This window comes from Schistocerca cancellata, chromosome 1 (assembly GCF_023864275.1).
Source record: "Schistocerca cancellata isolate TAMUIC-IGC-003103 chromosome 1, iqSchCanc2.1, whole genome shotgun sequence".
NCBI classification, from domain to species: Eukaryota; Metazoa; Arthropoda; class Insecta; order Orthoptera; family Acrididae; genus Schistocerca; species Schistocerca cancellata.
The window spans coordinates 8,086,226-8,111,693 of record NC_064626.1 but is presented as its reverse complement, the minus strand read 5'-3'; the positions used below and the strand labels follow the sequence as shown (position 1 = coordinate 8,111,693).

The window sequence follows — 25,468 nt, the reverse complement described above, 5'->3', positions numbered from 1 at the left end:
AACTGACCCTTAACATAGACAAATGTAATGTATTGCGAATACATAGAAAGAAGGATCCTTTATTGTATGATTATATGATAGCGGAACAAACACTGGTAGCAGTTACTTCTGTAAAATATCTGGGAGTATACGTGCAGAACGATTTGAAGTGGAATGATCATATAAAATTAATTGTTGGTAAGGCGGGTATCAGGTTGAGATTCATTGGGAGAGTCCTTAGAAAATGTAGTCCATCAACAAAGGAGGTGGCTTACAAAACACTCGTTCGACCTATACTTGAGTATTGCTCATCAGTGTGGGATCCGTACCAGATCGGGTTGACGAAGGAGATAGAGAAGATCCAAAGAAGAGCGGCGCGTTTCGTCACACAGTTATTTGGTAAGCGTGATAGCGTTACAGAGATGTTTAGCAAACTCAAGTGACAGACTCTGCAAGAGAGGCGCTCTGCATCGCGGTGTAGCTTACTCGTCAGGTTTCGAGAGGGTGCGTTTCTGGATGAGGTATCGAATATATTGCTTCTCCCTACTTATACCTCCCGAGGAGATCACGAATGTAAAATTAGAGAGATTCGAGCGCGCATGGAGGCTTTCAGACAGTCGTTCTTCCCGTGAACCGTACGCGACTGGAACAGAAAAGGGAGGTAATGACAGTGGCACGGAAAGTGCCCTCCCCCATACACCGTTGGGTGGCTTGCGGAGTATAAATGTAGATGGAGATGGCCTGCGAAAGGGTTAATTTCTCTTCTAGTTCATACACTCTTACTTCTCACTTTGTCATTGTCTCTGGACTTACAGAGGCATGTTGGTTAATGATATATTACTATTGACCTCTCTGATCCTCCCCTGACATCTCTGTCTTCTCTCATTCTCAAAAGATGTGTGTCCTGGCATCTGAGTGATATGCCCTTCCTCTATAACTTACCCTGACCTAAGCCTCTCTGCTCACCAAGGATGAGACTAATAATTCACAAAGGTGGGATACTGCTGCTTACCTTAATCTGTGCTACTGATAGTACTAAATATATCACCTCATGTCGCTGCTGCTGCCAGAGAAAGATTGGTCCTCAGTTTTAAAGTAAACAACACCAGATCTAATTTTGTGCTTAGTTTTATGTATGTAATTGATTTTCTGATTTATTTTGACTAACATCAAGGAATTATAGCTTTAAACATAGTTGCCTGGAGTAATGTGTGTGGACTATAATAGCATGGTTTGTATGTATATCACCCTTCAGGCCAGAATATTAAGCAAATTGATGGAATACAGTGAAATAATGATTGGTCTGATCAGTAAAGAGAGTTAAGTTTGCCTTAGCATAAGGATCTGTTACAGTGGAGTGTTTTTAAATAGAGTCAATTTTGCATTAGTTAAGCAAAGCAGGTGTTTATTTATTAGATAATGAAACAATAATGAAATAATAAAATAATGAATAATGTTATGGTATTAATGGTTAGGGAGCCTGTCTCTGCAGAAGGGATATCTTTTGAGAATGTTAACAACGTAAGAAATGCAAGTAAAATAATGGAGCTGACAGACATGATCAATGAAAAAGATAACTGTACACAAACAAATGTGGTGTAACTGTATTGAAGTTCTAGGCAGCATTGGGTACTGTGTATATTGTGCAAATCATGACACTGCAGCATTGACTTAAGATAAAGAGCAGTAATTTAGTGAGGTACAAGTCATATAATGCTGCATCATCAGATCTATACATTGTCTGAAAACTTCTATTTGTGTTCTGGAGACTTAATAAGCTTGAAGCTGGGACGAATAACAATAAGTTTACTGATTAACTGGTAACAGTGGTGCTAGACTGATGTAAATATTTTTGACATGTCAACCATTTGGTAACATTTTGTGAGGATTTAATTTTCAGTTTGAATGAGAGTAGAGCTCAGAGTGGAGTAGAGAAGTAGAGCAATGATTTGGTACGACTTCCACCCCCTTAATTTTGTTCTGAATAGTTATTAAGTTATGTAATGGTGACTCTATTCTTTCTTCATAACATAACGAGTAATAAAGATATGCTACTGCACATCTGGAATTTTTACTTGAGGTAATGCACATCCTGAGTTTTTGCTATTTCGCAAAAGGGGAAACAGATTCAAATTTGACCACTTTCACTCAGTTATCACTTAGAGTAATGCTTTGTAATGTTACATGCACTCGATTTAAAAGTTTTTCTAGTCCGCACCTTTTGTACTATAGCCAATTTTAGTGTTAATTATTGTAATGTTATGAGAACTATTTAATGTACAGGGCTATTACAAATGATTGAAGTGATTTCATAAATTCACTGTAGCTCCATTCATTGACATATGGTCACGACACACTACAGATACGTAGAAAAACTCATAAAGTTTTGTTCGGCTGAAGCCGCACTTCAGGTTTCTGCCGCCAGAGCGCTCGAGAGCGCAGTGAGACAAAATGGCGACAGGAGCCGAGAAAGCGTATGTCGTGCTTGAAATGCACTCACATCAGTCAGTCATAACAGTGCAACGACACTTCAGGACGAAGTTCAACAAAGATCCACCAACCGCTAACTCCATTCGGCGATGGTATGCGCAGTTTAAAGCTTCTGGATGCCTCTGTAAGGGGAAATCAACAGGTCGGCCTGCAGTGAGCGAAGAAACGGTTGAACGCGTGCGGGCAAGTTTCACGCATAGCCCACGGAAGTCGACAAATAAAGCAAGCAGGAAGCTAAACGTACCACAGCTGACGGTTTGGAAAATCTTACGGAAAAGGCTAAAGCAGAAGCCTTAGGTCCCGAGTTCGACTCTCGGTTGGGCACACAGTTTTAATCTGCCAGGAAGTTTCATATCAGCGCACACTCCGCTGCAGAGTGAAAATCTCATTCTAGAAGCCTTACCGTTTACAATTGCTACAAGCCCTGACACCCGATGACAAAGTCAAACGCTTTGAATTTTCGGCGCAGTTGCAACAGCTCATGGAAGAGGATGCGTTCAGTGCGAAACTTGTTTTCAGTGATGAAGCAACATTTTTTCTTAATGGTGAAGTGAACAGACACAATGTGTGAATCTGGGCGGTAGAGAATCCTCACGCATTCGTGCAGCAAATTCGCAATTCACCAAAAGTTAACGTGTTTTGTGCAATCTCACGGTTTAAAGTTTACGGCCTCTTTTTCTTCTGCGAAAAAAACGTTACAGGACACATGTATCTGTACATGCTGGAAAATTGGCTCATGCCACAACTGGAGACCGACTTAATCTTTCAACAGGATGGTGCTCCATCGCACTTCCATCATGATGTTCGGCATTTCTTAAACAGGAGATTGGAAAACCGATGGATCGGTCGTGGTGGAGATCACAATCAGCAGTTCATGTCATGGCCTCCACGCTCTCCCGACTTAACCCCATGCGATTTCTTTCTGTGGGGTTATGTGAAAGATTCAGTGTTTAAACCTCCTCTACCAAGAAATGTGCCAGAACTGCGAGCTCGCATCAACGATGCTTTCGAACTCATTGATGGGGACATGCTGCGCCGAGTGTGGGAGGAACTTAATTCTCGGCTTGATGTCTGCCGAATCACTAAAGGGGCACATATCGAACATTTGTGAATGCCTAAAAAAACGTTTTGAGTTTTTGTATGTGTGTGCAAAGCATTGTGAAAATATCTCAAATAATAAAGTTATTGTAGAGCTGTGAAATCGCTTCAATCATTTGTAATAACCCCGTATATAGTTATGATGTAATGACTATCGTTAGCCACTAGTGTTAAACATTTTTCCTTAGAATTAAGTTAGAAATAAAAACAAGTGTACAAAAGTAGGGTATTTGGTTTGATTTTTGCATCTACTGTGGCGAAGGAGAACCACCTCCAATGGAACTAATGGCGGTGCATTTCCTTGCTAACTGCCACTTAGACCTGTTAAAGGTGTGGACAGCTGGGTGAGAAAGTGTGTTAAAGCTCGTTGAAAAAGTGAAAGTGCTTGTGAAAAATACTGAACATTGAGCAAGAGAACTGCAACGCACAGTCTTCTTTTTAATCCACAAAGATCTATTTTGCTTAGCAAGACAGGACTTGTACAAAGTGGTATGCGCTTTAAAGTGTAATCCTTGTTTAACTCAAAAAGGACATCTCTTATGATGATGGATAAATTATGTTAAAAAACTTACTTGTAGACATTTTGTGATCGGTGTCTAAATATTTTGTATGGGTATTTTTGTATGGCCAGTTGACATAAGTAAGAATTTGAAAAACATGTTTCCTGCAATTTTTGGTAAGATTTTGTATGTAATCATTTTTTTGTGTGTAGATTTGAAATCCAATTTCTGGCGTCACTAGTGGTCATTGAATTGTCCAGTTAGCTATCCGCAATACCTATCTGGTCAATGACAGGGTGATGTGACAAAGCAAGCTGGGATAATGTTAATTCCCTTCTTGTTTTGCAATCTGCCTCCTTAAATTCGTTTTTTCACTTTTTACAATTTACCATTAACATACATGAATATAATCTGTATCTTTGTAAAAGAAAAAAATTGGTACTCAGTTTTAAAGTAAATAACACCAGATCTAATTTTGTGCTTAGTTTTATATGTGTAATTGATATTCTAATTTATTTTTACTATTCCTAGTTAGTATCATTTGTTATAGGGTGAAATAAGTGATTGTTTGGTAACTTAAATTCTATTGTTGACATACACACAAATATAAATTCTGCACTAGTTATACGAGGTGTGGCTAGAAAAAAACCAGACTAGTACTGGTGAAACAACAAAACGAATGCAATAAGGCTGAAAGTCGCGTGGCCTGTCACGTGACTCTCGCTCCGCCTACTGCTCGAGTTTCATCTGCCTCCTGCACTCAGTCTGCCCGTGGCGTCTGTTTTAAGTAGTTGACGTTTTGTCTGTGCGTCGGAAAATGTTGAGTGTACAGAAAGAACAGCGTGTTAACATCAAATTTTGTTTCAAACTAGGAAAATCTGCAAGTGAAACGTTTGTAATGTTACAACAAGTGTACGGCGATGATTGTTTATCGCGAACACAAGTGCTTGAGTGGTTTAAACGATTTAAAGATGGCCGCGAAGACACCAGTGATGACACTCACACTGGCAGACCATTGTCAGCAAAAACTGATGCAAACATTGAAAAAATCGGTAAACTTGTTCGACAAGATCGCCGTTTAACAAGCAGAGCAGAGCAGCGATCTTGTCGAACAAGTTTACTAATTTTTTCAATGTTTGCATCAGGTTTTGCTGACAATGGTCTGCCAGTGCGAGTGTCATCACTGGTGTCTTCGCGGCCATCTTTAAATCGTTTAAACCACTCAAACACTTGTGTTCGCGATAAACAATCATCGCCGTACACTTGTTGTAACATTACAAACGTTTCACTTGCAGATTTTCCTAGTTTGAAACAAAATTTGATGTTAACACGCTGTTCTTTCTGTACACTCAACATTTTCCGACGCACTGACAAAACGTCAACTACTTAAAACAGACGCCACGGGCACACTGAGTGTAGGAGGCAGATGAAACTTGAGCAGTACGTGGAGCGAGAGTCACGTGACAGGCCACGCGACTTTCAGCCTTATTACATTCGTTTTATTGTTTCACCAGTACTAGTCCGGTTTTTTTCTAGCCACACCTCGTAAACGTCTGGAAGACAAAATGTTAGTAATTGTAAAGTACCAATTAGGCTCTATTCGAATACATGTGAGCAAAACCACCAGCCCTGAATTAATTCCAAAGTAATTAACATTTTTGTCAAAAGTATTCTTTGCATAATGATATTTGTTAATTTTATTATTTTAACAAAAATTTCGGCTTAACCCTTGTAGTTGAAGATACTGTTAAAATTTTTTCAATGTATTCTGTTAATGAGTCAAGTTTTAATTGTAATTTCTGTAAATTTAACTTTGAACAATGTGTAGTTTCAGTACCAATTATTGTAATGATATATAAGGGCCCGATTTTTGGTCACAAAACAGTCAGTCTATGGCTGAGTTTCAGACGAGTAACCTATGCTGGTTAGAACAACAACAATGCTACAAATTAACTGTGGAATACATGTTAAACAATTAGGCCATGTGTAGAAACAGTGACAGTGTCTGCTCCATACGTACCTGATTATTCTTCAAAAACTGTGAACTTTGTGGTTAGGTTTTACTGCTCGTAGCTTTTCAACAGTAAACTATCATAGCAGTAAGTGGAGTTTCGCCTGCAAACTATTAATGTGGCTTATGGAAAGTTTAAACAATAGTGCACTGGCCACATAACTGTGCAATATTGGGGGTGATGAGAACAGTGAAATTAAAGCACTGTAAAACGTAACTGTGTATCTGTCGGCTACATCATTTAGAGTAGTCAGTGTGAATGCATTAATGCTACACAGTTTTAAAACTCTTATATTCATTTTGAAACACACTGTACTTGATTTTCTCATTTTTGACAATGAGGAAAAAAAATTCCCGGATTTTTCCCAGATTTGCCAGTTAAAAATACACTTTCTCCTGGGTGAAAATACACCTTTCCTGTGTTAAGTGACAGTATACTTTTCCTCTGAACTGTAAAACTTATCAATCCATTGAATCGTTATGGCCTTGTAAACTGGGAGAGAGGGGGGGGGGGGGGGGGGGGAAGTTTTGGAAAGATCTGTGATGTGCAGCAACATGTACGCTGCATATTTTTGTATTACAAAAGTATAATTCGAATTCCACCAAACAACGCATCTTACTTTCCAAAGCACTGAAATCGAGATTGCCGTGTGCTTTCATAGCTGGTAATAGCTCATGTCACGCGATCTCGCCAGAGCTTAGGAAACGTGATGTAGTCTGCCAATAGCTACATCAGTGTTGAGTAGCGCGATCACACAAATAGGAAACGTTAATGGTTTAAAATAATATACGTAGTGTTGCTACAAGAAAAGCAAAGCTTTCACATGTAATATTGGCCTCGAAGATTAATCAGCTGCAAGAGAATTTAAGCTTTCATATATAATGTCATTGTTGAGGCCTTTTGTGGGAAAATGTACTCACCACATAAGAAACTCTGCTGACTTCATTAGTAAACTGAAATCATTGAAAATGAACCCGTCTGATATATTAGTTAGTTTTGATGTGGTGGCTTTATTTACAAAGGTTCCCCTTCCAGAATCTCTACAACTTATTGCAAGAAGTTTTGACAAAGAGATTTCAGCTTTATTTAAACATGTTCTGACCTCCACATATTTCTTATTTAACAACGAATTTTTTGAACAGATGGACGGAGTCGCCATGGGTAGTCCCTTATCCCCTCTGGTGGCCAATTTATTTATGGAGGACTTCTAGGAGAAGGCGCTTGAATCTGCTGACTTGAAACCCACGGTATTCTGGAGGTACGTTGATGACACCTTTGTAGTTTGGCCCCATGATGAAGACAACTTGCAAGACTTCTTAATACATCTGAACTCCCTCCACGATCAAATATAGTTCACAATCGAAATTGGAAAGGAGGGATGCCTTCCATTCTTGGATGTCTTGGTTCGGCGCAGAGAGGATGGCAATTTGGGACATGAAGTGTATAGGAAGCCGACGCACAGCGATCTGTATTTACGTGCAAATAGCTGCCACAATTCTGCCCAGACAATGAGTGTTCTCCGAACTTTGACCCACAGAGCGCATATTATTTCTGACGAAAGCAGTCTGCAAGATGAACTTTCCCACTTACAAAGAGTGTTTGAAGGCAATGGGTACTCTCCACAACAAATACAGAGGCCACTGAAAATGAAACCAATAGATGCCACATAGAAAGCAGAAGAAGAGGAAGAAACCTTTAAATTGATGGCCTTCCTGCCATATGTGGGTAGCTTCTCATCAAAAATAGGACGGATTCTCGGCAGACACAAAGTAAAAGTGATTTTTCGTCCTCCACCCAAGACAGCTGCACTCGTGGGCTCTGTCAACGATGATTTGCTGCTCCGAAAATCTGGAGTTTACAAAACTCCACGTGAATGTGGCCTTTCTTACATCGGACAAACAACTCGTACTGTCCAAGAAAGATGTACAGAACACCGAAGGTACACACGACTTTTACAACCTAACAAGTCGGCAGTCGCAGAGCACTGTATTGGTAATGGTCACAGTATGTTGTATGACAACATCGAAATTTTGGCAACTACATCATCCTTTTGGGACTCGATAGTGAAGGAGGCAACTGAAATTCGCTTGACGACGAATTTAATTAATAGAGATAGCGGTTTCAATCTTGATAAATCATGGAATCTGACACTTGCTGTAATAAACTCACAATGATGTCATCACAGTGCAGCTCACAATGATACATTGATATGCCAACACAGATCGACTGTGGAGTCATAGATACAACTTGCGCATTATGCACGTCTCTGCCGCCGACCAACGTCTCTGGCACACTTGCATCTGTGGCCGCATGCGCAGTCGTGCGGTACACGAGTATAAAGGGACGAAGCGAGCACTGGAGCGGCAGTCTTGTGACTCACTCTGAAGATGGGTGGACAGTATACAGCCAAAATATTAGAAGAAGGAGATTTCTTGCGGCTGCACACCACAAACTTAATGGAACAACTTAGAATGTGTTCAAAAATGTCCAAAAACCAACAGGGATGTGTTTCAAAATCATATGAATAATCGTTAGACCAACGTGCACTGGATGCTAGTCACTTTGTGAAACAAGGTTTTTTCCTCAATAATATGAATTTGATCCCCCCTCCCCCCGAAATTGCCCCCTCTTCTGCCCCCCTAGATCTGGGCCTGTTGAGCATAGTTGAATCGGGCAATCTGGCAGCTTGGGCGCTCCAGTAAAATTTTTCCATGTAGCATCTAGCTGCTTGAGGCTACTGCTTGTACAGCTAACAACCACACTTCCGTAGCCAGAAGCGGGAGAAGGTACTACTCATAAGCGACTCAACTGTGCATGCGCATAAGCCCGCTCGCAACTGCTCAAAGGACTCTAATGTAAACCATTGTGACGCCGCGCTCATCGGAGGCAATTTGTTGTTCTGAAGCATTACATAGTCTTCCTAAAGCCTTTGACACATTTTGCTGTTGGCAGACGCTTGTATGAGCACTGTGTTTTGTTGTTGTATATGGCGCATTTCCTTTGTAACTTACGTTTTATTTTCTTTTTTTTTCTCTCATTCATGTCTTATTTCTGCAGTATTATTCTGCAATACTGGCATACAGTAATATCCTTTGTTAGAATATTGGTTCTCACTAGCCAAAATTACAAGAATCTAACTGAAAACTAAAACAATGAAAAATTCCCGGACTTCTAAAAATTCCCAGGTTTTTCCCGGTTTTCTACCGGATGAAAAAATTCCCGGGTTTTTCCCAGATCTCCTGGTTGTCCCGGGTCGTGTACACCATGAAACTTTTCTTCATTCATACAGCTGCCTACTGCCATCTGTTGGACAAAAGTCATGCTATTTCACATGGAGCCTGTAGAAAGCTTTACTAGCAAATAGGAGAGGGAGGGAGGGATGGAATTCACACACACCTAATGCTGCAATCTACGGGTAAAGCGAAGTTTTGCTGACTATCCTCATACAGCTCATAAAGCCTTGATGTTGAACTTAAAAAATAAATAGTCAACTACTAAATACATTTGAAGAATTGGAAAATATTGAGATCTAATTAATATGACACAGACACCATGGTTTACAAACTGGGTATACACTGAAGTGCCAAAGAAACTGGTATAGATAGGTATGCGTATTCAAATACAGAGGCAGAATACAGTGCTGCAGCCAGAGATGCCTATTTAAGACAACAAGTATCTGGCATAGGTGTTAGATTTGTTACTGCTGCTACAATGGCAGGTTATCAGGATTTAAGTGAGTTTGAACGTGGTTTTAAAGTCGGCGCATGACTGATCGGACAAGCATGTCCGAGGTAGCAATGAAGAGGGGATTTTCCCATACGACCATTTCACGAGTGTACCATAAATATCAGGAATCTGGTAAAACATCAAATCTCTGACATCGGAAAAAGATCCTGCTTGAACGGGACCAATGACGACTGAAGAGAATCTTTCAACATGACAGAAGTGTAACACTTACGCAAATTGCTACAGATTTCAATGCTGGGCCATCGACAAGTGTCAGTATGTGAATCATTCAATGAAACATCATCAATATGGGCTTTTGGAGCTGAGGGCCCACTCGTGTACCTTTGATGACTGCATGACACAAAGCTTTACATCTCGCCTGGGCCCATTGACACTGACATTCGACTGTTGACGATTGGAAACATGTTGCCTGGTCAGGTAAGGTCCGTTTCAAATTATATCAAATGGATGGATGTGTACGGGTATGGAGACAACCTCATGAATCCATGGACCATGCATATCAGCAGGAGACTGTTCAAGCTGGTGGATACTGTTAATGGTGTGGCGGTGTGTGCAGTTGGTATGGTATGAAACCCCTAACACATCTAGATATGACTCTGGCAGATGAAACGTACGTAAACATTCTGTCTGGTCACCTGTGTCCATTCATGTCCATTGTGGATTCCGACGGACCTGGGCATTTCCAGCAGGACAATGCAACATCCCACCTGTCCAGAATTGCTACCGAGTGGCTCCAGGAACACTCTTCTGAGTTTAAACACCTGTGCTGGCCACCAAATTCCCCAGACATAAACCTTATTGGGCATATCTGGGATGCCTTGCAATGTGCTGTTCAGAAGGGGTCTCCACCCCCTCGTACTCCTATGGATTTATGGACAGCCCTGCAGGATTCTTGGTGTCAATTCCCTCCAGAACTACTTCAGACATTAGTCGAGTCCATTCCATGTCGTGTTGCAACACTTCTGCATGCTCACACGGCCCTGCACAACATTAGGCAGGTGTACCAGTTTCCTTCTCTCTTCAGTGCATAAGGAATATGAAGGTAAGTTTAGTTTTCACCAACCTTTTTGTCCCCAGACACAAAAGAGACAAAACACATAAGTGAATCCACTTATCCATAGCAACAAACTGCAAAACTATCTTATTACAAGGAATTTCAAAATGACTGGTGTACCAAATACAGAGCATACCATTTTGTCACACACTGCTTCTTAAAAGGAACTGTTAACTGCAGATAAAAACCTATCATGCATTTTACAGGTCATACATTATTTCCATAATCAAGTTATTTAACACTGTATTAAGAATTTCCACTCTTAATTAACATGTCAATACTTACACTTTTGTCAACTTTGAACTTTGCAACTTCATGTATTGCCATCATTTTTACTGCAGTTTCCCAAACTTCTAGCTTAAACCCTTTGCCGAGAACCAGTTCCATTGGCTTGCCCATACTTCTACTATCGTCCAAAACCTGAGTTTCATCTCCTGCTCTTCTGGTTTGAAAATGAAACACCACCTAAACGGAAAATGTTTAAATACAATTTATATACTTTTCATGTACGAGATGCTTCAGATGGGCATTCAAAAAACACTTAAATTTGAAAGAAGGTTTGATTTTATGAAAAGCAGTAGGATCAGTGGGAAAATCAGGCAAGAGCATCAGAATGTACAACAATCAAAGTTACAATTAAACCAAAACATAAAAGTAATATGCAAACAGCACGAAATGAGCAACATCTACATCTACAAATCACATTTAGGTATCTGGCAGTGTGTCCATCAAACCACCTTCACACTAATTTTCTAATTATTCCACTCTCACACAGAGTTCAGAAGAAAAAAAAAAAATATGACATCAATATCTATCCAAGTGAGCTCTGATTTCTCTTATTTTATTATGAAGATAATTTCTCTGTACATGGGTTGGCATCAACAAAATATTTTTGCATTCGGAGGAGAAAGCTGGTTACTGAAATTTTGTAAGAGCATACAACAACGAAAAATGTCCGTCCCAATAGCTGAGTGGTCAGTGCGACAGAATGTTAATCCTAAGGGCCCGGGTTCGATTCCTGGCTGGGCCGGAGATTTCCTCCACTCAGGGACTGGATGTTGTGTTGTCCTAATCATGATCATTTCATCCCCATCGATGCGCAAGTCGCCGAAGCGGTGTCCAATCGAAAGACTTGCACCCAGCAAACGGCCTACCCGACGGGAGGCCCTAGTCACGTGACTTATTATTTAACAACGAAAAATGCCTTTGATCTAATGATGACTATCCCAAACCCTGTACCATATCTGTGCCACTGTCTCCTCTTTTTAAATACCTCAAAAATACAAAATGTGCTGCTGCCTTTCTTTGAACTTTCTCATAATCCCATCTCGTAAGGATCCCACACCACACAACAATACTCCGAAAGAGGACGGACAAGCATAGTGCAGGCAGTTTCTTTAGTAGATCTGTTGCATTTTCTAAGTGACCTGTCAATAAAATGCAGTTTTTGGTTCACCTTCCCCAAAACAGTTTCTACTTGGTCTTTCCAATTTAAGTTGCTGGTAATTATAATTCTTAGGTACGTAGTTGAATTTATGGCTTTTAGATTTATTGATTTATTATGTCACTGATGTTTAACAAATTACAGTAGCAGCATACAAGATATCTTTGCAAATGGTTTTGATCTTCTGATGACTTTTCTAGACAGCAACGTAAGATGACTGCTCAGATTGTCTCGTAAGTCATTCGTAAAGATAAGGAATAGCAGGCGCTATAAAACTACCTTTGGAAACAAGAAATCATTTCTGTTTTACTTGATGACTTTCCATCAGTTACTACACACTGTAACCCCTCAGACAGGAAATCACAAGTCCAATCGCATAACAGACGATATTCCATAAGCAGACAATTTGATTGCATCCCACTTGTGAGGTGCGGTTTCAAAAACGTGGCCTGCAGCGAGGTACTACCTTTCCAGAACTTACTAGGCAAAATGGTAGACCTCTATTTGGCAACCTGACATATCAATTGGCCTTACTTCACTGCAGACATCACTGTTGCCTCAAATGTAAGACATATTTAACTCCTTTTTCATTACACCATTATTATGTTGTTATTTTATGACCCCTTTATATCTTTAACAGCTGCTTGTCGATGCTCTACTGACAAAGTGCTCACGACACTAAATAAACAACTGTTTGTAACAAGCAGTATACAGCAAGTGCTGCAGTTCTGTAGACATTATGCCAAAAATTAAATTCATGTACATCCCTTCTTATCTTCTAGGGTTGATTTATTAATCTATGACTCCGACAAAGAAAGAGCAAAAGAATTCAAGTACAGCTTTAGGTGGCGCCTCTCAGCCTGGTTCCATCTCTCTTCACTTCTGGAAAAGCTTTAATATAGTTTCACACTGTTTTTCAAAAGCTGTATTGAATCACCGTCAGCTGCTATGAAAACCTTTATTGCTGCTACTGGATTCCACTATTACCAATCACTGTCAGGTGGAAATTTTTCCATTACAGCCGCACTGTGTACACATATATGATATTCCATCTCAGTCTACTAAACTTCATGTTTTTGAACTGGACGACGGAAATCAAAACAAAGAATTAAAAAATTATTTGGAAGGTTTCACGTGCCAATGATATTATAACACATCACTCTGAAGCTCTGCAGACACCTACACCATCAGAACATCGTTGCTATAACTGAGGCTGTTGGGCAATTCAACAACTGCTAATTGCCTCTGACTTAACTTTTTAAATTTGTTTTGCTAGCAATACTGTAACTGTTTACTGTTTTGTGCCATTCCTTAAGGGCTGCAATCAGTGCTCTCCTCTGCTGCACGTGTGTGATATATGAATGAAAGAGAGAGAGAGAGAGAGAGAGAGAGAGAGAGAGAGAGAATCACACCATGCAACAGTCAGCACACACAGATAAGTGGCAGGATTGCTATAATGTACTTGCCTGGACATTACCGATTGTTTAAGTTTATGGTGTTACCTGGTGCATGATACTGGTGGCAGTGCAATATTGTGCAGCTGGCATATATTACATAGTACAAATGGGACTGCTCACACTACTAGACAGCAGGGCCATCTGTTAGCCAACGGCGAACGTCCTAAGGAGTGCTAACAGTAAATACTGGACAGCATGACCATCTCTTAGCTATAGCAACCACAACTCATGAGAATGCCACGATGGGTGTAGCTATGATTTTCCTCAAAATGCAATACAAGCAGACAACCCTGCATTCAAACGCCACATGTTTTGTGAGCCAGACAAGCATGTTCACTGTCTCTATATCAGCAGGAAACCATTGAAGAACTGAGCAGACTTAATGACTCAACACAGGATTTGCTGGATGACAGTAAATAGGAGGCTGACACAAAACATTGTGAGGACTAAACAGACAAATGCAAACGCACTATCCAAAAGTGACAAGGGCTTTTATGAAGAGCATCTTCAGACCAAAGAAATACATACAATCCAGATTCACCAACCTCTGCAGTCACAAATGCGCCTATGTAAACATCATATTGCCTACCATCAAACTGCATCATTTCTCAGGTGACATACAAGCATGGGCTTAGCTCTGGGAGCAATTAATAGCTTCCATAGATGAAAATGCAATGGTGTCAGTTATGAATAAGCATATATACCTCCATGGATATCTAAATGGTGAACCCAAGGATTTGGTTGCTGCGACTGCTGTCACAGCTGCCACATATGAGCAGATGAAATAAATTTTGAAGTCTAAATACATGGATAAGAAATGTGAGGGTGAGCACCATATTCCCACCTCCAATAACCACCTCAAGACAGCAAACAAGCTTGGAATGACTGCTTCCATCTTCACATACTTGCAAAATTGCTCATGTAAGTGTCAGAGGACCAACCAGTAGGAGTGAACTGACATGTATTATTTTAAACACAGGGAAAAAGTTAAGTTTTATCCATCATTCACTGATTGAATCTCTTCAAGTCAATGTCACTGGAACCACAACTATGGAGATAAGATATGTGGGTCGTTGTATGCCACAGCTTTTGAAGCAGCAATGATTTCTCACATCCACCAACAGTACTTCAGGATGAAGGGGATATCGTCTGGAGGGAGAGCACACAGCTGGTATATCCAAGAGAAGACAGTAAATTTCTTCCTATTAAAGTTCTGATCAGCACTGCTTAGGATTGGTAAACAGTGAACTTGGAACAATTATTTAACATATCACTTTCATCAGTTCTTCATCCCTTCAAATATGTTCATGGTGGAAGTAGAACTTGCATTGCAGTTAACCAGACAATTGTCAACTTCATTCATGGTAGATTCAATGAGATGTATTATAAGTCAGTGTGCTGCTTTTGGGGCTCGGAGACAACTGGAATAACAGAGCCTCAAGATTAAGCATTGACACCCGCGCACAACCCAGTCTAACAAGAGTTCTGAGAGTATTGAGCATGCAATTGGCTCGGAAGAAGCATATTCTCTTTTTCAGTAACTGTACTGTTGCTAAAGTATGTTTTTACTCCTTACAAAACAAGATACAGGAGAACAAAGAACTGAAGCTTATTTATCCTGAGAGTGCATTAAACTACATTAAGAGGGACCAGTTAGAAGCTGCATCTGAGAACTGTACAGTTGGAAGCATATTTTACTCGCCACACCCAATAGTAAAGAAACACAGCAGCGAAGTACCAAATACAGGATCATGTTCGATGCATGTCATATGTTCTCTGCTTTCTGTCTCTGAATGGCAGCCACTAAACAGTAGCAAATTTACTGCCAGGCATGCATGCAACATTGCTACAATCCCACGAACTTCTAATAGGACTAGAGCGCGATGTCGACTGAACACTCTTACATCTGACCTGAAACAAAGAGGACAGAGATCTCACTAGGTTTTTTTGAAACCCTGTAGAACAAACTGAGGATGGTGCCTTCACCACCACAGATACTGTGATGACGTATCAGTTTAAATATTTGCCATTTGTACTTGTGACAAGCCCATTCCTTTTGTCAGCAGCTATAACAGAGCTAGCAATGCTAAATAGTAACAAATATCCACAAGTATCAGCATTTATATGGAATTCTACATTCGTGAACAATTTTTAACTAGTGTATGAGACTGGGCTGAGGTTGCAATTGTTTACCACAAACTTACAGCACTCTTCCTGCAAATTTGCCTTCCACTTTCCAAAGAGGCAACTAACTCGAAACACCAAAGGTCTTAAACCCAACCCACAAATCATATCTTGGGAAAAAAATGAAATACTAAATCTCTCCATTAACTACCAAAAGGTAGCTGAAAACATTACTGACAAACTAGCAACCGATAAAACATTCCTAAAGCAGCAGCTCTGTTCTATGATCCTCTCAATCAGTTCACATCCATTGGGATTGTTGACAAACTAATCTTCCCAGACATGTGACTGAGGGGTCTTAAGTGGAAGGAAGTTTTAGCCCACAGACTCTGCACTTAGTTGGCACTCATAGTTCAAAACTTCATCATTCATTGTTGCACATTCGTAGATGGCCATGTAGGACAGGCACAAGTTACTCTGCAGAGGTGCACATGTTCTACAGTGCATCTGTAACAGCCTGTGGTGCTGCTCTGTATGTATGGACAACTGCTGAAATTGCTTACAGCAAATATTGCTTGCAGCAAGTATAGACTGGCACCAATCAAGAAAGTAACCTTACCTAGGCTGCAATTGCTTACCACATTGGCTGACTCACACACGATTCCTTTGTTACTTTTTCCAGAAATGGGGTTTGATGCAAACAGTGCTACTTTGTGGAGTGACTCAACAGGGCACCATGGAGTAGACATAAAATGATCCTAACAAATTTGTAATCAGGTGACAGAAATAGTGACCTATGCTACCCAGTCAATGGAGGCACTGTCCTGGAAGTCAAAATCCTACAGATAACCTCACATGGGGAATAAAAGCAGATCTACTAGCAACATTTGACATCTAGTCGTATGGTAAATTGTGACTGGTTGGTTGGTTGGTTGTTAAGGGACTATAAACAGTGAGGTTATCATTCCCTTGGTTCAGGGGTAATTCATCTGGAATTAGTAATGTCTGCCAAGAATGTGTTCTCATGATGAAAGTACATACGAGCAGTAAAACTGAGGCACTGAAAGCAATACTGATAACAGAGCTGGGAAATAATTTATGGAGGTGCATACAGATTGAGCCAATACATACAAAGGTCAGAGCAGACAAGGGGTCTCCCAGTGTTCATCCCCCCCCCCCTTCCGATCACATCAACCCGATTAACGGCAAAGACAGTGAGACAGCATGGAATGCCTTCTTAGTCAGTAACACACCAGCTGGGCCGCCAATAGTAAAAACATTGAGAGAGCAATGGGTAAGACACCAGTTGGATGGCCTTATTTGGACCCACAAATTCCCACTTTTGCTTGTCAAACTTAAGGTGGGGTGAGTAATTGCAGTTGGCTGGTTCATTCCCCAGGATACACACATGACCTGGCACCCACATAACAAAAACTTAGTAGGCAACACAATCAAGGCCAGAGAGAAGGTCACAAATAGCTGATATCACAGGACAACAAGAGTAACAGAATCAATGGCCAGGAGACTGCTCACTGGGTTACTGCCAAGTAAAACAGCATCATGGAAGGCTTGTTTAATAAGGTGTAGTGGTCTGTTAATGGCTGCCAGCTCTGCTGTAAAAACACTACACATTCGCAGAAACAAAGATGATACTGACCTGTGAAATATGTAAAATCATATCCCTCAGTTTTAGACCCATTCGTGTGAATGATGGTAGCACCTGATACTTTTGGAGAGGCTAAGGTCATCGGGTGACAAACTTTAGGACCGTGGAATAGATCAATCCTAAGTTGTCACCTGGATAACAACCAAGGGGGGGGGGATATGATATGTGAGGAATACATTATAAGACAGTTAGCTGGAGGTTCTGACAGAAGGCTGCAATATGCATTCCAACTGGTGAACCCACCCATAGGTAGGTTTCTGGCAGTCAATGCCCCACTATAAAAAAAATTTTAAAAAAGTGATAAGTCTGATGATGAGTAAATTGTCAAATGGTCTCTGCATATGTGAGCAACAGTTGACACTGTTGGAGCAGAAGAAGGAATATTCCAGCTCCAGCAAGGAGACTGCACACAGGACTACTCAGAAAAGTGCCAGTGGCCAATTGTACACCACCGAGGTGAACTATGTCACAATCTCAAAGCTGAATGTGCCACCAAGCCATACTTTGCAACCATAGTCAAGTTGAGACAAGACCAGCGCCCAGTAAATACGGAGATGAGTAGCACGAGCCACACGCTAAATGGTGTGGGCAAGGAAACTGAGAGCGTTAAGCTTTCACATATAGCTAGTCTTTAGTTGACATATATGGGGCAGCCAAGTCACCTTTTTATCACTGAGGCGTATGTAATTATGTATGTAATTATGGTTATCGAAGTAGAGTTGTGAGTCTTGATGGACCGTGGTATGACAGCAAAAATGCGCGATTAGCATTTCTGTAGAGAAGAGTTAGAAACTATAGGAAAAAGTCCAAGCAGAGGCACTTCAGATAGCACCTTGGAGCTCTTGTTCAGCTGAAGCAACCAAGTGGTAGCTGTAACAAATACAAAAGTCATCAACACACAGTGAGACTGTGAGACTCAGAGCTGAGTGAAATAGCAAACTGATGGGGAGCTTCAAAAGTGCCAGACATGGGAGGAGGGAGGGAGGGGGGGGGGGGGGGGTGGAGGAGTAAAATGTGATGACCCTAAATGGTGTCATGCCTTACGTATGTGAAAAAAAGACTGTGATGAGATATGGTGTTTAGAAAAAGCTTGTTAGACACCATTTCCAAAGTAAACTAACAGTTTGTAGATTGTCCCTCCCACAAACCACACTGAGAGCAGGACAAAACACCCTGAGAGTCAAGAACCAAGCATAATTGTGAGATCCCATCCTTTTAAGTAGTTTGCAGGGCATTTTGGTGAGTTAATCAATCAGTAGCTGTTGGCGGACAGAGTCTGTCAGACTCAAGAACTGGGACGATGATACAACCTCACCATTTCGCCATTGCAAAGGCAAGACACATTTGAGCCAAATACTGTTGAAGACACTTAGTAGATGAATCCTTTGAGTAATATTCAGATGTTGGATCATCTGTTTATGACCCCAATGAGGGCCTAGAGCCACGTCCTGAGGTGACACAAGAGCGTAAAGCAGTTCCCAGTCAGGGAAAGTTTCATTACATAATTCGGCTTGGCGGAGAGTGAAATATAGGGAAATGTCTTCAACTTGTCATTTCTGCATTTTAGAAAGGTAGCTGAGTAATAAGAGGACACTGACACTGTTGCAAAGTGGACCAAAAGGTGTTCAGGCAAAACTGATGCATTGGTACAAAGATCACTATAAAGGAGTGGATCCAGAATAGTTGCTGGTCTTTGGCAGCCCAGTACACTACGGAGCTTGGACCACACCTTAGATGAAGAAGCATATGTTTCCAAGAAGGAGACATTGTGCTCTCAGCACTCCTCCTTATTGCGCTCAATTAGATAGTGACCATTAACACTTCAGTCACTTAAAAGTGAGGATTGTATAGTCCTATGATGATGCAGGCTGACTGCAATGTCCTTGGTCCACCTGGGACTTGCCAGCAGTGAAACATACCTGTAGAAAGAGGAATAGTAGTTTCAGTGGCATGGGTGATTGCATGAGAGATTTCTCCCACTATCTCATCAACGCTGCCACTTTGCTTTTTGAAGAGCCCATCATGATACGTAATCCATCACATGGTGACAAGAAACTGACAGGATCACCAGGAAATATCACATGTCACTGGCAGAGAGATGATCATCAAGCAACCAGTGTAGTGCATCCAGGAGACTAGAGGGGAAGAGATCATAAAGCCAATAGCCAAAGAAGGCACATATCGAGATTGAAAAGTAGCTGGTCAATCAGAGGGCCCCTACCACAGAGCGTGATGTGCACTAAAATCCCCCCCGGGGAGGGGCTGGGGGTGTTGGATTAAGGTGGTCATTTCTAAGGAAATAAGTACCCTGCCTGGAGGTAAATAAATGTTACAAATGGTGATCAATCAGGTAGTTTGGACTCATACAGCTATTACTGGGGACAGAAAACAAATCTACAGCTAAAATTAATGACTGTACTGATTTGCAGATAGAGAAACTGACTTAATACTGACTAAAATGTACTTAATATTGACTAATTTCTCATCAGGAAAGAAAGAAAACTTTTTAATCTAGCCTCCACCACTACCATAGACAGCCAACTCACTCCTGTATATTGTTTTAATTGTAATCAACATATAAAACTATTGCCAAATTACATATAATAAAAGTAAAAAGTAATCACAAAAATGCTCACACTTATTATAACAATACTGACAAGCTCCTATTGAGGAAAAATATGAAGAGCGTTGAAGTGCAGATTTACAGTACAATTTTCACAATAATGCAAAATGTTCACAGCTTTTAGTTTTTAAATGTAGATTCGTTTACAAAATTAAGTCATTATCTCCCTTTGAAAATAAAAAAATGCAGAGAGAGAGAGTCTTTGTTTGTTTGATTGATTGATGAGGGTCATAGGACTAAACAGTGAGGCCATCAGTTTCGCAGTTCAAAAGTTATGTGCTTCAGGTAGAAGTGTCCGCAGAAAGTGGGTGCATCCAGTCAGAGGGGTTAAACTATAAAGCAAAGAAGCTAAAAATCACACTCAGTAGAAGGCATAAAAGGGTAGGTCAAATCTAAAAACTGGAAAAACAGAAGGATAAAAGAGCGATTTTTGCTTGGGGGAGTGGTCATGGGTCCCAGACCCAAAAAACATGACGAGAGGTTCGAACCACAGCCACTCTGCCCCTGCTCTAGAAGGACGGCGAAACCTTATAACGGAAAATAAAAACTACTTTCCTGAAGGAATCTGAGGACTAGGTCAACCATCCATGAAGCATCTGCTAATATTAAAGACAAGAATTTGGAAGGCTACACTTAGTACAAAGAGCCAAAAAGGGGACATTCCTCCAAAATATGAGATACTGTCAACCTGACTCCACAACCACATTGTGGGGTTAGCTTGTTATGCAAGAAAAACGATGGGTGAGCCTAGTATGAGCAATGTGTAGAAGGTATAAGACAGTAGACACCTTCCAAGAGGAAGAAGAGTGGCAAACTTCAATAATCTCCTTGATTGTATGGAGTTTTTGCTGCCACATCTATCATCATAAATTAGAACTCCAACTGTCAGTCATTTTGGTTTCTTCAAAGGCAATGGTGTTTTCATAATTACTGGTAATAGCTGATGGTTGATTTGTGACATAATCATTTGATCATATGTTTTCCTATTTGTAATGTAAATGTACTTTGTTTTACTTCATTTAATATTCCTTGCTAAAAGGAAGTGATTTTACACTGTTGCCGTTTTAAGGTGTTTGCCTTCAATAGTGATATTGAAATTTAGTCTTTTCAGTTAATGTCATTCTTGGATTTTGCTTTAAAAAAAAATCATTACTGTTTTAGAAACTTAATAATTTCATTATGACCTTTCCGCTCATCACTAGCTCCCTACCACATTTCTGTAAGTATCTGTGTCTCTAGTCAAACTGTCAGCCAATTCATTTCCAGGGATGCCCACAGAATGTGGGACTCACAGAGAGACAACTGAGCAGACAGCACAGTCAAGGACAGGGAGAAGGTCATGGAGAGCAGAGACCAAAAGAAGACAAGAATAGCATCAGTCTATAGCCTACAGGGTGCTCACTGAATCAGTACATATAAAACACTGTGAAAGGTGACGTCAGTAACAAAATAGAGGGCCCTGTTAATGGCTAGCAGCTCTGCTGTAAACACACTACATGATCGCAGCAGTAAATGATGTACCATGACAGGAGGAAGACGTAAAAGAGTATCCCATCACATCTACTGTTTTAGAACCATCAGTGTATAAGATGTTGGAACCCTGAAATTCCTCAAGGATGGAATGTACAATATGCCAGAATACCATAGGGGTGACAGTGACCTTAGGACACTGGAATAGGTTGGTCTTAATCTGTGGTCACTTGTGTTCCAGCCGCTTTGAACACAACAAACATAGTAGAACAAACATTTTATTGGCGGTCACCTGTAGTGTTGTTGACATATTACTTTTGTAATAAATCCTCTCAAAGTTTTTGCGTGCATGAGACTGGTGTGAGTGAGAGGAGTGTGCTTGACTGGTTTTCGTTTTGTCGTGAAGTATGTTCTAAGTTTATTAAGTACAGGGGTAAGTTGGGTGGGCCTGGGGTTGTAGTGGGGGTGGACGAGTCACAGTTTGGGAAAAGGAAGTAAGGGAGGGGTAAGTCTGCGGTTGGTCTCTGGGTGTGGGCGGGGGGGGGGTCTGTTGTACCAGGGGGTGGGTGTTCGGAATGTGTTTTTAGGGTTGTGGAGGGCTGGTCTAAGACAGAATTAGTGGGGTTAATTGAGGAGTTAATAGAACCAGGTTCCACTGTAGTTTCCAATGCTTTTTTTCTTATAGGGGGTTGGGCGAGAGATGGTACAATCATTTAGTTGTGAACCATAATTTAGAGTTTAAAAATTATGAGACGGGGTCTTGTACGAATACTATAGAGGGGATGTGGGGGGGCGTTAAGTCAGTTCTTGGGAGGGGGAAGAGGCACTCTTCTAACCTTCAGTCTCATTTAGATGAGTACTGTTGGCAGAAGAGCATCCCCGAGGGTTATTGTTAAGGGCTAAGGGGTGTTTACTTGTTGGTACTGATTGTGTGTGTGTGTGGGGGGGGGGGGGGGGGGGGGAATGTGCTGGTTTGTGATTTAGTTGTGGAGGATCTATTTTGTTGCAGTTTTTGTTGAGTTGTAGTGTGTGATTGCGATTTTATTATTTTGCGTTTGTTTTTTGTTTATAGGTAATTTATTTTGGGGTGAGGGGGGAGATTGGGTTTGGGGGTTGGGTGTGGGTGGGTTGGGTCTTTCTGTTGGTTGTGTATTTTTTAGTTGGTGTGTGGGTGTGGGTATGTGGCTGGGTGTGTGGCTGTGTGTGATTATGGTGGCCGACCTAGGTTGCGGCGCCGGAACTTTGTTGTGGTAAGTTTTTATTTTTCTAGTTTTTAGTGTATTTGTTATGTGTTGTTCTGGCTGGTGGAGTGGTTCTGGTTGAGTGGTTTGTTGTACTGGTGATTTGGTATTGTGAGTTGGTTTCTAGGTATGTAGTTGAAGGGAAGTTTTAGATTCCAATTTGTGGTCGTATCTGTGAGTTTTTGGTATTGGGAGTTGCTGTTGACGTATGTGGGTGAAGGGGACTGTTTGATCCCAATGAGTGGTTGTGGCTGTACGTGTTCTAGTATCGGGAGTTGCTGTTGAGCTATATAGGCCAAGGGAAGTGTCCGATTCCAGAGGATATTGTGTTTGGTGGAATTTGGGGAGTTTTGTGTTGTCAGTTTTTTTCGTCATTTTGTGTGGTTTGGTATGGTGGTGTATGTCTAAGTTTGTTTATATTTACTTTGTACCCACTCAAAAACACCCAATTTCCCATTAGTTTCATGAGGTTTTTTGCGGAACATGTGCATGTTGATTTTTCAATGTATTTTTGTGTTTGTTGTCATGTTTATGTAATGACGTCACAGGCGCCCTGGAGTCTTAGTGTATGGTTGTTTCCGCCATATTTGTGACATCATCGGTCAAAGCAGACGGGTGGAATCGGACGCTTCTGTATTTCCGGTATTTTATCAATTCCTAAATCAAAAAGTGGGAAAGTTATTGCTGATGAAGTGGTGAAGACTGTCACTGATTTCTACCAAAATGATGAATATACTCGAATGTTACAAGGAGCAAAAGACAAAGTTAGCATCCAGAAGAATGTGTACATGCAAAAAAGACTCATTGTTTGCAACTTAAGAATCCTAACATTAACACTGGCCTTTCTAAAGTTTCTTCACTACAACCGAAGTGATGTATTTTAGCAGGCACTCATTCAGTGTGTGCATTTGCGTGTGGTATCCAGCAAAATGTAGAACTGCTTTTGGATGTGGAACACATTGAAGAAATATACAAAGAACATAAAATTTCTTGTATGTGACACTGAAATCTACAAGTGCATGCTTAATCACTGTAATAATTGTCGCAGCGATGACAAACTGTCAGAATTATTGAAACATAAATTAGCTTACAAAGTTGCTGATGATAAAATGGAGTTCAGCCAGTGGATAAACACATATCATCAGGCAGAATTGGTAAAGCAGTCTGCCAGTGTTGGTGAATACATAGACTTGTTGGTAACAGAATTACAGGCACTTAAACCGCACTGATTTGTATCTAGTGTCAGTGAAAATAATTGAAAAAATTGACAGAAAATCTAACTCTGGAAAAAGCAATTCTCTTAGTGGACTTTGCTGAAAACAACAGTTTTGTAATTCAGCATGTAATTCAGAGTAACCACTGGACAAGAAGCACCAGTACAATCCATACCCTGTGCGTTTATGTGGTAAATGAAGAAAGTAAATTGGTAATAGTAAACCACTCTTTATAAGTGATAACATGGAACATGATGTTGGATTTGTAAATGCTTTCTAGAAGGAAATGGTTATGTGGCTGGCGGAGCATTAACCACAAATGAAGAAAGTGTATTCTTTCATTGATGGATGTGCAGCTTAATATAAGAATAGAGACAACTTTAAAAATTTGTGAGAGCACAAAAACGATTTTTCTATTAACGCTGATCATTCCTTGTTTGCTACTAGCCACGGTAAATCTGTTTTTGGTGGTTTGGGAGGAACTATAAAATATGTATTGAGAAGGGCTGGTCTTCAACTAGCAGATTATGCTCAAATAACAGCTGCATCGAGTGTTTACGATTTCTGGAATGCTAATATTGACAAATGGTTTTTTTTCTCTCTCTCTTTCTCTCTCTCCCACTTCTTAGAGAAAGTCAATGTAGGTTTCCTACACAAGAACTTTGAGAAGAGATTTTCGACAACCCACACAATACCTTGTACCACAATTTTCACCATTACAAACCACTTTCTTGTGATTCTTTAAAGATTAGAAGAGTAACTTCTTCTGAAAAGACTTCCTTGGTTTTTTCGTTCAATGAAAATCCCCCATAATTGACATGCACTCGTCCTCAACAAAATTCTTTTGTAGCAGCTGTATATGATGACAGGTGGTACTTCGCCTTTATCAGAAATGTCTGTGATGAAGACGGAACTGCTTAACTACTTTTTCTCCACCCATCTGAACCAGCAGTGTCATTCTTTTGGATTGAAAAGGAAGCCTCTTGTTTTGTGCCTTTGGAAATCATTTTATGTGCAGTTGGTGTACCTAAATCAACATTATTAGGGGGAAAGTATTATTTTAATGAAGAAGATATGAAGTTAACAGAATATAATTTGTCACAGTGGATTAAAAACAGAGAAGCTTTTAAGAAGTTTCATTGATAGTTTCAGGGATCTTCACTACCGAACATGTACATTTTAAATTGACATTAGTGTGGCTAGAATGGGATTACACAAGTGTCCGATTCCACCTGTCTGCTTTGACACATGAAGTCATCACTATGGCAGAAATGGCCATTCTAAGCGTCTCCATATAGGCTAGCGCCTATAACGTCGCTAGATACACATGTCGACAACCACGAAAATAC

General features: G+C 40.5%; 1 protein-coding gene across 3 annotated transcripts in view; it reads right to left on the bottom strand.

Moving 5' to 3' along the window:
• The window catches only part of LOC126163919 (AH receptor-interacting protein), a 176,670-nt gene that overhangs the window by 146,633 nt on the left and 4,569 nt on the right, over positions 1 to 25,468 (bottom strand). For all 3 annotated transcript variants that reach the window (XM_049920197.1, XM_049920198.1, XM_049920195.1), the window contains exon 2: positions 11,166 to 11,345. In XM_049920197.1, the coding sequence (XP_049776154.1) occupies positions 11,166 to 11,345 (180 nt within the window). The remainder of the gene's footprint in view (positions 1 to 11,165; positions 11,346 to 25,468) is intronic.